The sequence below is a fragment of the Manis javanica genome, chromosome 7 (assembly GCF_040802235.1).
Source record: "Manis javanica isolate MJ-LG chromosome 7, MJ_LKY, whole genome shotgun sequence".
NCBI classification, from domain to species: Eukaryota; Metazoa; Chordata; class Mammalia; order Pholidota; family Manidae; genus Manis; species Manis javanica.
Genome location: NC_133162.1, coordinates 42889437 through 42908013, shown reverse-complemented (window position 1 = coordinate 42908013; position 18577 = coordinate 42889437). Strand labels below are relative to the sequence as shown.

Genomic DNA, 18577 nt, shown 5'->3' with positions numbered 1-18577 from the left:
TATGATTAGCACACATAATACAGGGGGCACACAGGGAAGGAAGTATAGCACAGAGGAAACAAGTAGTGGCTCTATAACATATTACTATGCTGATGGACAGTGACTGTAATGGGGTATGTGGTGGGGACTTGATAATAGGGGGGAATATAGTAACCACAATATTGCTCATGTGAAACCTGAGCATAAGATTGTATATCAATGATACCTTAATAAAAAAACGAAAAACAGGATTTTGTAAAAAGTAGATCATAAAGCAGGATGTTCCACACTGTAGAATACTTTAAAAATCTGTGCATACGCAGTATGTCTTGGTTTTTTAAGTTATTGAACATATAAGCTTTGATTATCAATTTCCTTAATAACTTTATATGTAAACATTGGGTGTTCTAAAGAAGACATTTGGAAAAATGATTTTTTTCTTAAACATTAAAATTGCTTACTTATGTTAGTCCCTATAATGATAAGTTTTCATGTAACAAGCTAGAAGCTTCCTATAGAAAGGGAGGGTTGTTTTATCCTCAAAGGCTTGAAACAAACTAAAGTTAAAAATCTTAAAATACAGAACTCTTTTTATGTTAACATTAACAGAGGTGTTTCACAGACTATAAGAATTCTTACCAGGAAGATTACCCTTTGAGATGGTATCTGTATCCAAATTGTAGGTGTCCTGGAGACGCAACAGAGCTTTGGCTGCCCCAACCTGATCTTCATCATTAGGGAAGTACTGTCTCTGAATGGTTAGGTTAGAGATAAAGCCTTGAAATAGGAAAACAAAAACAAAAAACAAAAAAAAAACAAAAACAGACTCTAGAACCTCATAGACTTTCAATACAGTTTTTACAAAGATTTTTCAAAATCTATTTTATTATAATTTTGCATCATAACACGAAGGTTGCAAATGTTCAGCAAGAAAAAATTAAATACACTGAAAGAGACTTGACATACCTCTAAACTTGTTCAATCTTCCCAAATCATTTCTAATGTTGCTTAAGTAATCTGAGGTCATTATATAAATTATATTTTTATTAGTAAGATCAACTAACACAATAACTGAATTTTTAGTTACACAATATAGCTCTCTACTAAGCTTAATAAAAGAACAGATTTGTGGATTTGAAAATGACATTTATTGGCAACTAAGTACACTTTCAGATAACAGATGTTAAGTAAAATGTATGCTTTTAAATAAAGTTCTGTTTTCTTCTTCAATGTTCCATACTATATAACTATGTAAATATGTAAAGTTTGGTGGAATTCTTTGAGGGTAAAGAAGAGATATTAATTACATTTTTAAGATTATTAGGTAAGCTAGTTCATTAAAATACTTTGTTAAATCACTGAATATAGTGTTCATCAATCAAGTTCTATATAAAACCTGATCTTAATTTTAAAAGGTTTTACATAATAAAGTAAATATATTAATGTAGTAAAAATTTAAAAAACTAATTACTAATAACTAAAACCTCTAAGGAGAATGGATGATACTCAAGGAACCAAAACAACAAAAAACAACAAGTTATTTAAAATTTAAACAATATTATAGATCTTCATTTGCAAATAAAAGTTAGATATGAGACTTCCCTTACCTCTAATTTACTTATAATCAACTATGAACATTTTGAGCAGTAAAAGGCCAGGCACTGTCATGTTAATGGGAATGTAATGTAATGGGAACAAATGAACAACTAGCTGGAAAAGGACTAAAGTTCATATCAAGCATATCTTAGTTCTAAAACCAACTCTTAATCACAATATCCACATGGAATTTTACAAGCAAGTTTTACAGAAGACTGTCATTTCTTCATGACCCAAAACAAAATCCAGGAACTTGCTTAAATCCTAAGAGAAAAAAATATATGTATTATAGCATATATATTGGATGGCTACCACAGGTGAAAACATCAAAGACTCAAGGTTTACCTTATAAAAGAACTTAGGTCACATAGGTCATTACTTGAGAATTTTTAAACAGTAAATAAATATACGTGAGTGTACACATACGTATATACATACATATACATGACCACAGAAATGTTCTCATGGTGTTAGATAAGAGAGCAAATAATCATAGGTATTTCCCTCTTATTGTGAAGAAGTATTCACAAGTGCTTGCCTTAATTTTTCTTTTCAAAGTTTCCTGTCCTACACATAATTTAGTTTACTGCTTCACAAACGCTTCTAAGTATCCTTGGAGTATTTCATCTGAACAGCTAGCTTAGTTCTCTCCCTCTTTCTCCCCTTTTTTTTTTTTGCCACCTTCAGTCATTCAACAAATATTTGACTATGTACTAAGCATAATTCCTTTACTTCCTTTAACTCCAGGCTTAGTTTCTGTATCTGTTACTAAAATATCTAAAACACCTCAATACTCTTAACTTCAAATTGATTGTTTCAAGTAGGACATTATTACTTTTGCAGCCTCAACTTTTAAATTTATTGTCTACATTAAGTAAAAAAATCTTAAGCTTCAAAATACTGTATAGAACACAGCTAACACTTTCCCTTACACTACCACTCACAATACATTAAAAACTGATTAGAAGATAAACGTTACCCATAAATTTCTGAAGTCTGAAGATAATCCTAAAATGAAAATGTATCCTCAGAAATGAAGGTATATGCTAAATAACTCACTTTTGTAGATTTCAAAGCAAAAAGCACCATCTTTGTCACCAGTAGCAGAAATTACCTTTTTTTTTACAATAAATCTTTATTTCTTTGTTTCCAGTTCTTATTCATCTTTTCTTTTTAAATCAAGGAATTCAGAATCTATACTAAATAATGTAGTCAAACCAAACATACCCAGCAATAATTCAATTACAACATTGAAGACTTTGATGTCCTGAAAACTGAATTTAGTAAGCACCTTTGGATTTCTACAGGTGATAGCAATGTTGCTCTTACCATCTGACATATCCTTAAGGACCAGATTCTCCAACTCACTCCACTCAGTGTTCAAACGTTTCATTAACTTGAATGCATTTACAGGGTGCCCAACAAATCCTTCTGGATCTTTTGTTGCTGTGATGGTTAGCCGATCTAACTTCTCTGCCCATCTATATATGTGAGACATAAATGACAAAAAACATGAAGACAAAACACATACAGAAAAAAACACAAAGATTAGATAAGAGCCTCTTGAGTAAACCGTATCTAAAAATTCTTTTTAAGGTAAAATTACAAGGTTTTTTTTAAAAGTCAAGATTTTCTTATGGATAAGATCTAATTGACAGAATCAAAATATAAGTGCAAGATTTTTTTAGTTTTGTTTTTCCCAAATGGTTTACAGTAAATGGAACCTATCTTAGTAAAAGTTGTGGTTGGAGCCCTCTAGTAAGAGTTTAAAAATTCATTTTCTCCTATGAAATTAAGGAAAAATTCATTTCTGTAAAGCCTAATAATTGACTATTACAAAGTACAAATTAGAAAAACTCCCAATTTAGTAACACGTTCATTTAAATCAAACTTACACCAGAATTTTATAATCAGTACCTAAAACTACATTTAAAATTTTTTAAAAAAGGGGGGCCCAAGATGGGGGTGTGAGTACGGCAGAGGAAATCTCCTCCCAAAGCCATATATATTTTTGAAAATACAACAAATACAACTATACCCAAAAGAGAGATCAGAAGATACAGTACAACAGCCAGGCTATATCTACACCTGCAAGAATCCAGCGCCTCATGAAGGGAATAAGATACAAGCCGCTGCACAGTGGGACCCAAGTGCACCCCCCACCACAACTCCCCAGCAGGAGGAAAGGAGTTGGAGCAGGGAGGGAGAGGGAGCCCAGGACTGCTAAATACCCAGCCCTAGCCATCTGCACCGGGAGCGCAGACACACAGTGCGTGGGGTGCTGGATATCAGGGAAACGGAACAGCAAAACCTGCAAGCGGGTCCCCGCAGCCAATGCCCCTGGGAAAAAAGAAAAGTTAGTGCTTTTTGAAGTCTTAAATGGACAGGAGCCTCACAGCTGGACAGAAGAGTTCCGGCACACTCAGCTCAGCAGCTGGGAATCCAGGGGAACTCCAGGTACCCTAATCCCCTGGGCAGCAGCGCAGCTTGGAGGCCCTTCACAGCGAAAACAGCCTCCTGCCTGTTCCCCCTCTGATGCAGCCCCGACAGAGCGAGGCAGCAGCCTGAGACCAGCCACACCCACAGCAGCCGCACAGAGCCTCCTCTGCAGCTGCCCAGGCCAGACTCAGAGGCCCCGTCAGTGTGCAGGTTCCCAGCACAAGCCGCTAAGGGTCGCCATTGTCACAGGAAGGGGAGGTGACAGGCAAGCAGGGACTTTGTTCTCCCATCTGACACATGCACCAACTGCCTATGACTACCTCTATTGCCATGAAAAGGCAGAAGAATTTGATACAAACAAGAATGACCCAGACATCTCCTGAGAGGGAACCTGGGGAGATAGATTTAACCAATCTTCCTGGAAAAGAATTCAAAATAAAGGTTATAATCATGCTGATGGAGCTGCAGAGAAAAATACAAGAGCTAACGGATAAGGTTGGGAGGGAGAATACAGACATAAAACAATCTCTGGAAGGACTTAAAAGCAGAATGGATGAGGTGCAAGAAGCTGTTAATGGAATAGAAATCAGAGAACAGCAACACAGAGAAGCTGACGCAGAGAGAGATAAAATGATCTCCAGGAATGAAAGAATATTAAGAGAACTGTGTGACCAATCCGAATGGAACAATATCTGCATTATAGGGGTACCAGAAGAAGTAGAGAGAGAAAAAAAGGATAGAAAGTGTATTTGAAGAAATAATTGCTGAAAACTTCCCCAAACTGGTGGAGGAAATAATCATTCAGACCATGGAAGTACACAGAACTGCCAACAGAAGGGACCCAAGGAGGACAACACCAAGACATATAATAATTAAAATGGCAAAGATCAAGGACAAGGACAGAGTACTAAAGGTAGCCAGAGAGAGAAAAAAGGTCACCTACAAAGGAAAACCCATCAGGCTATCATCAGACTTCTCAACAGAAACCTTACAGGCCAGAACAGAATGGCATGATATACTTAATGCAATGAAACAGAAGGGCCTTGAACCAAGAATACTGTACCCAGCATGATTATCATTTAAATATGCAGGAGAGATTAAACAATTTCCAGACAAGCAAAAGTTGAGGGAATTTGCCTCCCACAAACCACCTCTACAGGGTATTCTAGAGGGACTGCTCTAGATGGAAGCACTCCTGAGCCTAAATAGATGTCACCAGAGAAAATAAAATGACAGCAAAGAAATTAGACCAACCAAATACTAACTAAAGGCAAAAAATAAAGTCAACTATCCACAAAAACAAGCAAAGGAAACACAAAAGAGCACAAAATAAAACACTAACATATAAAGAATGAAGGAGGAGGAATAAGAAGGGAAAGAAACAAAGAATCATCAGACAGTGTTTATAATAGCTCAATAAGTGAGTTAAATTAGACAGTAAGATACTAAAGAGGCTAAACTTGAACCTTTGGTAACCACGAATCTGAAGCCTACAATGGCAATAAGTACAATAATCACCCTAATGTAATTTCTTTCAATAATCACCCTAAATGTAAATGGACTGAATGCAACAATCAAAAGACAGGGAGTAATAAAATGGATAGAAAAGCAAGACCCATCTATATGCTGCTTACAAGTGAGTCACCTCAAACCCAAAGACATGCCAGACTAAAAGTCAAGGGATAGAAAAAGATATTTCATGCAAACAACAGAGAGAAAAAAGCAGGTGTTGCAGTATTTGTATCACACAAAATAGACTTCAAAACAAAGAAAGTTAGAAGAGATAAAGAAGGACATTACATAATGATAAAGGGGGCAGTCCAACAAGAAGATATAACCATTATAAATGTATATGTACCCAATACAGGAACACCAACATATGTGAAACAAATACTAACAGAAATAAAGGAGGAAATAGAACGCAATGCATTCGTTCTAGGAGACTTCAACACACCACTCACTCCAAAGGACAGATCCACCAGACAGAAAATAAGTAAGGACACAGAGGCACTGAACAACACACTAGAACAGATGGACCTAATAGACATCTATAGAACTCTACATCCAAAAGCAACAGGATACACATTCTTCTCAAGTGCACATGGAACATTCTCCAGAATAGACCACATACTGGGCCACAAAAAGAGCCTCAGTAAATTCAAAAAGATTGAAATTCCACCAACCAACTTTTCAGACCACAAGGGTATAAAACTAGAAATAAACTGTACAAAGAAAGCAAAAGGCCCACAAATACATGGAGGCTTAACAACATGCTCCTAAATAATCAATGGATCAATGACCAAATTAAAATAGAGATCAAGCAATATATGGAAACAAATGAAAACAACACAAAGCCCCAACTTCTGTGGGATGCAGCAAAAGGAGACTTAAGAGGAAAGTATATAGCAATCCACGCATATTTAAAGAAGGAAGAACAAGCTCAAATGAATAGTCTAAAGTCACAATTATAGAAACAGAAGAACAAAATGAGGCCTAAAGTCTTAAAAAAAGAAGAACAAATGAGGCCTAAAGTCAGCAGAAAGAGGGACATAATAAAGATCGGAGAAGAAATAAAATTGAGAAGAATAAAACAATAGAAAAAAATCAATGAAACTAGCTGGTTCTCTGAGAAAATAAACAAAATAGATAAGCCTCTAGCCAGACTTATTAAGAGAAAAAGAGAATCAACACACATCAACAGAATCAGAAACGAGAAAGGAAAAATCATGACAGACCCCACAGAAATATAAAGAATTATTAGAGAATACTATGAAAACCTATATGCTAACAAGTTGGAAAACCTGGAAGAAATGGACAACTTCCTAAAAATATAACCTTTCAAGACTGACCAAGGAAGAAACAGAAAATCTAAACAGACCAATTACCAGCAACAAAATTGAAGCAGTAATCAAAAAACTACCAAAGAACAAAACCCCTCGGGCCAGATGGATTCACCTCGGAATTTTATCAGACATACAGGGAAGACATAATACCCATTCTCCTTAAAGTTTTCCAAAAAATAGAAGAGCAGGGGATACTCCCAAACTCATTCGATGAAGCCAGCATCACCCTAATACCAAAACCAGGCAAAGACCCCACCAAAAAAGAAAACTACAGAACAATATCCCCGATAAACATAGATGCAAAAATATTCAACAAAATATTAGCAAACCGAATTCAAAAATACATCAAAAGGATCATACACCACGACCAAGTTGGATTCATTCCAGGGATGTAAGGATGGTGCAACATTCGAAAATCCATCAACATCATCCACCACATCAACAAAAAGAAAGACAAAAACCACATGATCATTTCCATAGATGCTGAAAAAGCATTCGACAAAATTCAACATCCATTCATAATAAAAACTCTCAATAAAATGGGTATAGAGGGCAAGTACATCAATATAATAAAGGCCATATATGACAAACCCAAAGCCAACATCATACATAACAGAAAGAAGCTGAAAGCTTTTCCTCTAAGATCAGGAACAAGACAGGGATGCACTCATCTCGCTGTTACTCAACATAGTACTGGCGGTCCTAGCCACGGCAATTAGACAAAACAAAGAAATACAAGGAATCCAGATTGGTAAAGAAGAAGTCGAGCTGTCACTACTTGCAGATGACATGATACTGTACATGAAAAACCCTAAAGACTCCACTCTAAAACTACTAGAACTAATATCAGAATTCAGCAAAGTTGCAGGATACAAAATTAATACACAGAAATCTGTGGCTTTCCTATACACTAACAATGAACTAATAGAAAGAGAAATCAGGAAAACAATTCCACTCACAATAGCATCAAAAAGAATAAAATACCTAGGAATAAACCTAACCAAGGAAGTGAAAAACCTATACCCCAAAAACTACAAGACACTCATAAGAGAAATTAAAGAGGACACTAATAAATGGAAACTCATCCCATGTTCTTGGCTAGGAAGAATTAATATTGCCAAAATGGCCATCCTGCCTAAAGCAATCTACAGATTCAATGCAATCCTTATCAAATTATCAATAGCATTCTTCAACGAACTGGAACAAATAGTTCAAAACTTCATATGGAACCACCAAAGACCCCAAATAGCCAAAGCAATCCTGAGAAGGAAAAATAAAGTGGGGGGGAGGGATCTTGTTCCCCAACTTCAAGCTCTAATACAAACCCACAGTAATCAAGGCAAATGGTATTGGCACAAGAACAGACCCACAGACTAGTGGAATAGAATAGACTCTAGACATTAACCCAAACATATATGGTCAATTGATATTCGATAAAGGAGCCATGGACATACAATGGGGAAATGACAGCCTCATCAACAGTTGGTATTGGCAAAACTGGACAGCTACATGTAAAAGAATGAAACTGGATCATTGTCTAACCCCATACACAAAAATAAATTTGAAATGGATCAAAGACCTGAATGTAAGTCATGAAACCATAAAATTATTAGAGAAAAACATAGGCAAAAATCTCTTGGACATAAACATAAAGAACTTCTTCAGGAAAATATCTCCCCAGGCAAGAGAAACAAAAGCAAAAATAAACAAGTGGGACTATATCAAGCTGAAAACCTTCTGTACTGCAAAGGACACAATCAACAGAACAAAAAGGCATCCTACAGTATGGGAGAATACATTCATAAATGACAGATCCGATAAAGGGTTGACATCCAAAATATATAAAAAGCTCATGCACCTCAACAAACAAAAAACAAAGAATCCAATTAAAAAATGGGCAGAGAGGCTGAACAGACAGTTCTCCAAAGAAGAAATTCAGTTGGCCAACAGACAAATGAAAAGATGCTCCACATTGCTAGTCATCAGAGAAATACAAATTAAAACCACAATGAGATATCACCTCACACCAGTAAGAAATGCCACCATCCAAAAGACAAACAACAACAAATGTTGGCGAGGTTGTGGAGAAAGGGGAACCCTCCTACACTGCTGGTGGGAATGTAAATTAGTTCAACCATTGTGGAAAGCAGTATGGAGGTTCCTCAAAAAGCTCAAAATAGAAATACCATTTGACCCAGGAATTCTAGGAATTTACCCTAAGAATACAGCTGCCCAGTTTGAAAAAGACAGATACACCCCTATGTTTATCATAGCACTATTTACAAGAGCCAAGAAATGGAAGCAACCTAAGTATCCATCAGTAGATGCATGGATAAAGAAGATGTGGTACATATACACAATGGAATATTATTCAGCCGTAAGAAGAAAACAAATCCTACCATTTGCAACAACATGGATGGAACTAGAGGGTATTACACTCAGTGAAATAAGTCAGGCAGAGAAAGACAAGTACCAAATGATTTCACTCATATGTGGAATATAAGAACAAAGAAAAAACTGAAGGAACAAAACAGCAGCAGAATCACAGAACCCAAGAATGGAGTAACAGTTACCAAAGGGAAAGGGACTGGGGAGGATGGTTGGGAAGGGAGGGATAAGGGGGGGAAAAAGGGGGCATTACGATTAGCATGTATAGTGTGGGGGGGTCACGGGGAGGGCAGTGCAACACAGAGAGGACAAGTAGTGACTCTACAGCATCTTACTAAGCTGATGGACAGTGACTGTAATGCAGTTTGTGGGGGGGACCTGGTGAAGTGGGAGCCTAGTAAACATAATGTTCCTCACATAATTGTAGATTAATGATATCAAAAAAAAGAAAATTAAAGAAAAAAAAACTGAAAGCTTAGCTATAAATTAACCAAAAGATAAAAATTCTCAAGTCAGGATTAACTATGAACCTGAGCCAATTAAAAATAAATTAGCATTTGAGGAAAACTATATCAAATGATACTAACTATACTTATTACTATAATTTCTTAAATTGAGCCATATGAGTGAAGGATAAGTAAAACTGGAAAACTGTTCCAGAAGGTGACTTGATTAGGGAAGTTAAAGAAGACAGAAGGTATTAGCAACCATTTTTTAAAAATGTCAATCAAAACATATACACATTGATATTCTTATCTCTATTCATAGTCTTCTACACGAACTCGTGACCCAGGCCTAATACTTGTTTCCTAGGGTACTATTTAAGCCATTTCAGCTGGCCTTTTAAGGCTGGCAGATGGCTTTCATTTCCACTCAAAGAATGTTTAGCTCTTGAAAGATGTCCAGGTGGAATCAGAATCATTTAAGCAAAACACTAGCTTACTTTTTTATTTGTTCTAATTTGTCTTCTTCTGCCTTAATATAATCTTTCAGCGAAGTCACCAGATTTTTCTCTGTATGGATCAAGTCAGTCATCTGACCTAGAAGGATGAGAAGGGAAGAAAGTTATCAAATACCTGGTCTACACAAGTATTTAAGAATGATCAAGAATGCTTCATTCTATGAGAGGATTTAACTGGCATGAAACAGGTATGCTGAAGACATCATCTCCCCACTCCAACTTCACCCCCTTTTTTATTTACCAAATAAAACTAAAGCAAAACTCTTTTCTAATCACGTATTCCAATTCTAATTTTCAAGCTACTTAATTTTGCAAGCTTGAACCATATTAGCATCAGTCTTTTAATCTAAAAACATTTTTAAATTACAAAATAACACTACTGTTCAAAGATCAATGTTTCTTCTTCCCTACCTTCCTCCCCTTTACTCTTTTTGTTTTTGAGACTAATTAACTTTTTACTTAATAGACAAAAAACACACTAATGAAAATTCTACTTCACAACTGAAAATCAAATAATCCATACTTAGTTATTTATACTGGAATGAGAGGACTCATCATTTCATCCCCAAGTAAATTAGCTCTACAACCACACAAGGGCAAAAACTGAATAGGAAAACATCTAAGACAGATGAAATATGCATATAGGATAATATAAAAGGATACATACACATTAAACCATGAGGAATGTATCTTGGGGAAAGTGGATATGTGGTGGTCTTACATTCTATATATTTGTTTTTTCCTCCTTTAACCAAGTATTTTTGCAATACTTTTAAAGATTTCTAAAAAATTATAATGAAGGAAAAAAATAACTTGTGTTCATAGTAGATTCTTACATGGAAAAATGAGGTTATGAAATAACCTGTAGTATATTATTTGTGCCTCTGGGCATTCACAAAGACTATGCATTAAATTATTTGCTGGGTGGATCCATTAGCAGAGTTTTCTTGGTATGCTTTTCTAAGTTTCTAATCTGGAAAGGTACTGCTTTTGTTCTCAGAAAAAATTAAAGAAAAATAAAATTGAATTTAAAAGAGTGACTTTTAGAGGGGCAGGGACTGGAACAATGCTTCAGCCTCTGGGAATACGACATTTATTTTTACTGATTAAAAAACACTATAAAAATGAGAAATTTTAAATGCAGAAACAATACAAACCAAAATAAAGTTAAGACTTACCAATTGAAGTAAAAAAGCCTGGATGGGCCAAAGACTGGGGAAGTAGAATCCCTACAACTAAAATATGCCAGATCATCTTGGAAGACATCATTTTCATAAGTTCACACACCTGCAAGAGAAATACAGCTATTACAAAAACAAAAAAAGAAGGGTAGGAAAAATTCCTAGCCTCTTTTTCCTATGAACAAAATGTAAGTTAGACCCCAAGTCTACTCATGTAACTGTTGTTAATTCTTGTAAATTGATCAATAGTTTAATATTAGCAATTTTTTTCATATATTAAAGTATAGCTTGGTATTTCATGTTAAAGAAAAACATATGTTTGTTATCACCTGGTAATTTATGTTTAAAAATGCAACCTTAGTTTTCTCCTTAGTTACTACAATTAGAGTAATTGGATAGTAGTACTTTCATATAGCCTGTAAAATAACTTTCCCTGGATGTAGATCTAAACCATGAATTTCTAATAAAAATATACCACTTTATTAAAGTTATTTGAATGTTACCAAAATACTTTCTAAAATGTTAGAATATGTTTTAAAGAGGAAAAAAGGTTCCAGATCTTTCTGATTAATCCTTTAAATTCCTAACTTATTCCATCTTTTCCCTATATTGCTTTAAATTTTAAAATAAGTTCAGTTAGAAGTTGTAGATTTGGGTGTGATACAATGTTCTAAAATTGTAGTGACTGATGGTTGAAGAACACTGTGAAAGTACTAAACACCACTAGATCATGAACATTTAATGGGTGAATTGTACGGTATCTGAATTACATCTCAATAAAGCTGTTTTCTTTTTAAAGTTGTACAGAATCCAAAAAGAATGAACAGCCTTGTTGATTTAAGCTGATCTCTCTCAAAAGACCCAGGATTGGTTTTTCTCTTATCTACTGTGTTCTATGTAAAAAAAAAATCCTCAGTTTACATTGCCATGATATTTCTTTTTAAGCCTGGCAGCAAAGCCCTTCTTTTTCCTTTGTCCCTGGTAGAATTGTCTTTTCTAGAAGTGATTCTTCATGGCTGATGTAAATATCAACTAATCAGCAGAAACATCAACTAACCAGCTGACTTCCCAAATGCCCTGCTAGCACTCTTGCTGTTTCTCCACCACATATGTGGACTTTTAAGTTCTTCTTATTACCTAACAGGAGAGGAAGTTACTATTACAGTACCCATGTACCTCTAACAGGCTCCCATTGGTTTCGCTACCTTGTCACCCAATTTCTTCTGGTATAGGCACCTCTGATTCTTCCCAAGGGACTTCACCTAAACCAACAGGTTCAAGTCATTCTGGAAAGCTCCCTATTCTGTAGGGTGGGGGGGGCGTACTTTCATCACCTAACTTCAATTTCAGTAAAAACAGACCACCACAGAAACTTCTGGAAGTACTCCTAAGATTCCTCTCTCAAGTTTGTTGCAAACTTTCAGATACTTCCAGAACCACAGAGCAGTGAAATACACTGCTTTCCTGGCTGCTTTACAGTAACTCTTTGGAAAGGCTTCTAGAATGTAGCAGATGCAGACACTTCCTCTCCTGGGCTCCTGCCAAAGCACAGGGCTTTTGAAGCTTGAAGAGTCTAGAATCTTCTCCCTGTTAAATGGGTTTCTGCCATAATTTTCTTCATAAATGTCATTTGCAGAAAAAACAAATGGTTTTGCTGTATTAACAGAAGGCTAACCAGAAACATTGTCTAAATATTTAACTCTGATGAGAAAGCTTAGATTTCTAAGATAAAAGGTTATTTTTTCATTGCTAAAATATATTCTGTCACAGTTTGTCACCTTTCATCATCTTTAAACCACACAATGAATCAAGAACCATTAGCCTATAGAAATTACTAAAAAGCTTGAAAACTGTATTTTAATAATGACAGAACTTACATAAAAACTCAAAACATTATCATATGAAGAATACACACACCTTTACCTTACATCATACTGCAAAATAAATTCTAGAGTTATAATCAATAAAAAACAACAAAAGCAAGTTACTGGATCTCTGAAAAGAATTTCTAAATTGAAAATGATAAAACAAATAACCTTCAAAGCCAGATGGAATTTAAACATACAAAATAATTTAGGTTTATATATGTTAAAAAAAAACTATAAACTTGGAAACTAAAAAAAGAGTTCAATTAAGGAACTCATACAAATCACTAAGGAAACCATTAAGGTGTTAATAAATGAGTTAAGAATGCACAAAGTCACAAAAGAGCTATAAATTGTTAAAACAAAAGGCTCACTCATTAGCAATTAAGAACACAAAAATAGAAGATAGCCATTTTTTTCCCATCAAATGAACAATGAACAATTAAAAATATTTAATAGTACTCTATATCAAGAAAATTAAAATGACCATATCCTTTAACTTGTGAATTTAAAAGAAAAACTATTTAAAAATTAATGTCTACCCTCATTCATTGTTGGTGGGAATGCAAAATGCTACAGCCATTTTGGAAGACAGTTTGGTGGTTTCCCAAAAAATTAAACATACCCTACCACTCTACCAAACGATCCAGCAATGGTACTCTTTGATATTTACCCAAGGAGATGAAAACTTCTGTCCACACAAAAAACTGCACATGGATAGTTACAGCAACTTTATTCATACTGGCCAAACTTGGAAACTTGGAAGCCACCAAGATATTCTTCAGTAGGTGAATGAATAAATAGATATATCCTGACAATGGAATATTATTCAGTGCTAAGAAGAACGAGCTATCAAGCCAAGAAAAGACATGGAGGAAATTTAAATGCATATTACTAAATGAAAGAAACCAATCTGAAAAGGCTACACACTGTATGATTCCAACTACATGACATTTTGGAAAAAGCAAACCTGTGAAGACAGGAAAAGATCACTGTTTTGGGGACAGGGTGGGGAGGGATGAATAGAGGAAGCAAAGAGGGTTTTCAGGGCCGTGAAAATACTCTGTATGATATCATAATGATGAACACGTGTCATTATATTTGTCCAAATCCCTAAAATATACAACACCATGAGTGAATGGGTAAAGTACACTATCGACTTCGGGCAATTATAATGTGTCAATACAGGTTCATCAATTGTAACAAAGGTACCACTCTGTTGGGAGATGCTGAAGCCATGAATGTGTAGGGGCAGTGAGTATATAGGAAATCTCTGTACTGTCCTCTAAATTTTGTTGTGAACCTAAAACTGCTCTAAAAAATACTCTTAAAAATTAATTAATATCATAGAACCCAGTGGAACCTGTATTAAATGAGATTAAGTTTCCACTACTCTGAAAGTTTTAAATACTGATCAAAATAGAGAAAAACATTAACATCATAACATGATACTATGTAAGAAAATATGCAGAGGAAATTCACCAAAATATATAGTTGTCTCTGGACAAAACACTATGTGATTTTTTTCTCTATCTCGGTATTTTCCAGATGTGCTAGGGTATATTTACTTTTATAGTGACAAAAAATTATACAAAAGAATAAACCTAAAACATCAACTCCTGCATTATCGTGCCCTGAGACTTAAATGAAGTGGTTAACTACTACTCTCTCACACAAAAATAACTAACAAATACTATACACATTTTACCATATTTATTTTCTAAATCTATAAGCCTCCAGATTTCTCTTTCTTTCAACGATATTTAAGCTTATTGAAAGCAACCAAGATATCTAGTAATGAACTACACTGTGTCAGAGTAGCACACTTTTTCTATTAGTCTTCCTCCCAGAGATTGACATAAGACCCAGGCTAAGCCAGTCATTGACCCTTATTCCCATGAACATAATAGTTGAGGGGTGGGCTTGTAAAATGGTAAGAAGCAATAGTTTCTGGGGTGGTTAAAACTCTCATGTGAATTTGGAGCTGACCATCTTTCCCACTTGCCAGGTCCATAAACAAGACAAAGTCATGCAGAAACAAGCAGTTGTAAGCTCCGTAGCCTTAATTCTTTCAATTGTTGCTTTGAATCTGTGAGCTACCCCAATAATCTTCCTACCCAGCTATGGAGACCTGTAAATTCCCATTTTCTTTTAAGATAGTTCCAGTTAGATCTGTCACTTGCAAGAGAATGTTCAGACCCATACAAGCATTGCTCCAAACTACCATGCCAACCTAAGCTAGTTAATAAAAATGAAGATAGCCCTGTGGAGTAGTAGTGGTTCTCAAACTTTAACTGTATTAGAATCACCTAAAGGTTTGAGGTACTTAGACAATTTACACAAGTTCTCAAGTGATGCTGATGTTGGTCTGGGGGTCACACTTTGAGAACCACTGGATACAACCATCCCTTGAAATCACACAAAAGGTACTCTCTGCCTTTAAAATAGATTTTACTTCCATTTATTTTTGAAAAATATCACTGAATTTCTAATTACTCTAGAGAACGGTTCCTGTTTTAATAATGTCTTAACCATATATTTTAGGAACCTTAAGTGACACATTAATAGGCAAATATCTCTTTATCACAGATTTTTAAAACATAATGATTTTGTTTTAAACTCATGGTGTCTCACTTCCATTTTCCACCTTCATTCAGTTAGCAGCTTGAAAAGCAAATCACTATAAGCATCCCAAAAGAGCTTTATCAAAAATAGTAAGATATAAATACCTTCTGTTCTAAATCTTCAAACAAGCTTGAAAAATAAATGGGCTAAACACAAGCAGTCTCCTTCAAAAGAAAGGTTTATCTCAAATAGCTTCCTGAGAGGACTTGACTCAACAGCAAGGAAGGAAGGAAGACTAGAAGGAAGGAAAGAAACACGCAAGGATAAAGAGAAAAGAGGGAGAAGAAAAAAAAAGAAAGCCAAAGGGTCAAAGATAAAAAGATAAATTTATACTGAAATAAAGTTTAGTGATGGAACAGTATGGATAAATTACTGATAATACTTGGTTCTTGATAGGATGGTAGGTTATATAGATATTATAATGTTTGATATGTGTAAATATTATATTTTATAAAACTATAAGGAAAAAAACAGTATGGGAGAAATCTTCTTGGAAACATTCTCAGACTGGCCTGGATAAAAGTTGCAAAATGTACCACTTATCTAAAACTTTCCTACAGTCCTTCTTTCAGGGTTGTCCAGTCCCATCCATTCACACAGGTCAATAAATCTGGGAACAGATTTTAAAACAGTTCTACTACATTGTAAATATTGACAACTTTTGCATTTTCAGGATTCACTGAATTGTATCTACAAGTTATTCAATGAATTACCAGAACATGTCATCTGGCAAATAATTCTATTAGCCTTTCAATCTAACATTTTTCTTCCAAGAAAAAATTGCAACATTTAAAAACATTTGTCTTTTCCAGACAAATTATTCAAAATTTAATAAGCCATACTAAAGAATGCTTGACACTTTAATCTGTACTTTCTCTGACACTAAAAATTTTCCACAGGGCTCCTACTAACACTCTCCACACCCTTCCACAATTGTTCCAAATCTTCTTTTAGAGGGCTCCAGCTTTAAGTTTATTTTTCCTCATACAAATCCCATATTCAACTGTTGGTCTTCCTTACATGTGTTAGACTTTTATCTTTTTTGACAGGTTTTATGATCAATGCAAAAGACCAACACATATTCAGGCTTCTAACTCAGGTCATTATAATATGGTATATATCGAGATTTGACATGCCTCTTTCATATAAACAGGAAGGATTTTCCAAGACAACTAAGGATGATTACTAATAAAACTACTTCTCCCAAAGAAAATAAGCTACATCTATAGTACTTACAATCTAATGGACAATTACGTTAATGGAATGACCAACTTTTCTATCAAAAACTCAAGAAATCATGCTAGCCTCTCTACAACAGTTTATATATGAGGAATAAACCTAGTCACTGGCATAATTCCAACTAAACAGTATTTCAAGATCTGGTTGGAAACCAGCTCTAAATCAAGATATTGTCCTTAACTGAAATTGCTACACAGGCTGTCTTTTGAAGTTTCTTTCAAAGTTCAAAATCTTTCCTGTCAGAAAGAACCTGAATATAAGATCATTTCAAAAACATACACCTCTCTTTTTTGCCTGTATGGCTCCTCTACTACCCTTTTTTCCAGAAAATGCCCCCTTCTACCTTTTTTACTACCCCACTCTACCTTTATTTCATCCCCCTAGTTTCAGCAGTCATGTTGTATAGCATGATACTTCTCCCTAACCAAGTGGCTTTCCGAAGTTTTTCCTGGAAATTATGAAAATGAAATTCAGAAAGAAATAGCAGGCACTTTGAATGCCTGAACTATAAAAATAAAGCTCAGAAGTTAGAGACCAAGTTTTGACATATAGGACAAAAAGTGAATGAAGCCTCCTTATCTGGTAAGATTAAAAAATAAAGCAGGTATACAGACAGGAAGACTTGTAGACAAGAGACAGAAGAAAACATTCTATGTTCCAGTTATTCTTGAAGTCTAATTACACTGAGTTGTTAAAGACAACTCCCTATCCCCACAATACTTAAATTCATTCCACTATGTGCTGGAATGAGTTGGGTTTCTGTTCCAGACTACTAATTAATACAGTTTCTCTCATCAACCCTGTAGTAAAAATTTTTATAGGCAAAATAAGAAGGTAAATATTTCTCATATATTTATACACCTCTATTGCCTATCACCAAAAGCAATATTTAATAATATTTAAAAAATTTTTGCTTTATTTTAAGAGACCCAATAAATGCTACTTCCTATTAGAAGTAAAAGAATAAATGTGACTTTAATCCATTTTTTTAAAGATTTAGATTGGAATTTAGATTCACAACTGAAGTTAAAATCAATGTTTGTAGTTTCTGTTTCAAGTGGGAAAGTCAAGTTCCCCTCAGCCAGAAACATTCTACAAATAAATGTAGACTGATGGAGAAAGTTTGGGAAAAAAATTTATTGTTATTAAAATGGTGCCATTTTTCACTGACTTTTAAACTGCATATTTTAAACTGTATAACATAGCTCTCAACTATTCTCAACACTTTAGTTAGAAGTGCATATATTTCCCAATGTAGGCAAAGAAGGTAAGGATTTTTGCTCCCAGCATACAGAATATAAAAACCTTAGCATAAGTGATATTAAAAGGCCCCCAGACTACTAAAATGCATCAATAATACCCACTTTTACTTGGTGGGCCTTTTTACAGGAAACAGGATAAGTAAAAAGTTATCAAAATATGAGGCCAAATTGACTGCCAGAAATAAAAAAAGGCAGTAAT

General features: G+C 34.8%; 1 protein-coding gene across 2 annotated transcripts in view; it reads right to left on the bottom strand.

The window, feature by feature from the left end:
- Nucleotides 1–18577, bottom strand: part of P4HA1 (prolyl 4-hydroxylase subunit alpha 1) — an 82401-nt gene that overhangs the window by 56517 nt on the left and 7307 nt on the right. For both annotated transcript variants that reach the window (XM_017663181.3, XM_017663180.3), the window contains exons 2-5: nucleotides 11385–11493; nucleotides 10189–10285; nucleotides 2905–3056; nucleotides 619–756 (exon numbers count right to left, since the gene is read on the bottom strand). In XM_017663181.3, coding sequence (XP_017518670.2) covers nucleotides 619–756; nucleotides 2905–3056; nucleotides 10189–10285; nucleotides 11385–11481 — 484 coding nt within the window. In that variant the 5' untranslated portion in view covers nucleotides 11482–11493. The remainder of the gene's footprint in view (nucleotides 1–618; nucleotides 757–2904; nucleotides 3057–10188; nucleotides 10286–11384; nucleotides 11494–18577) is intronic.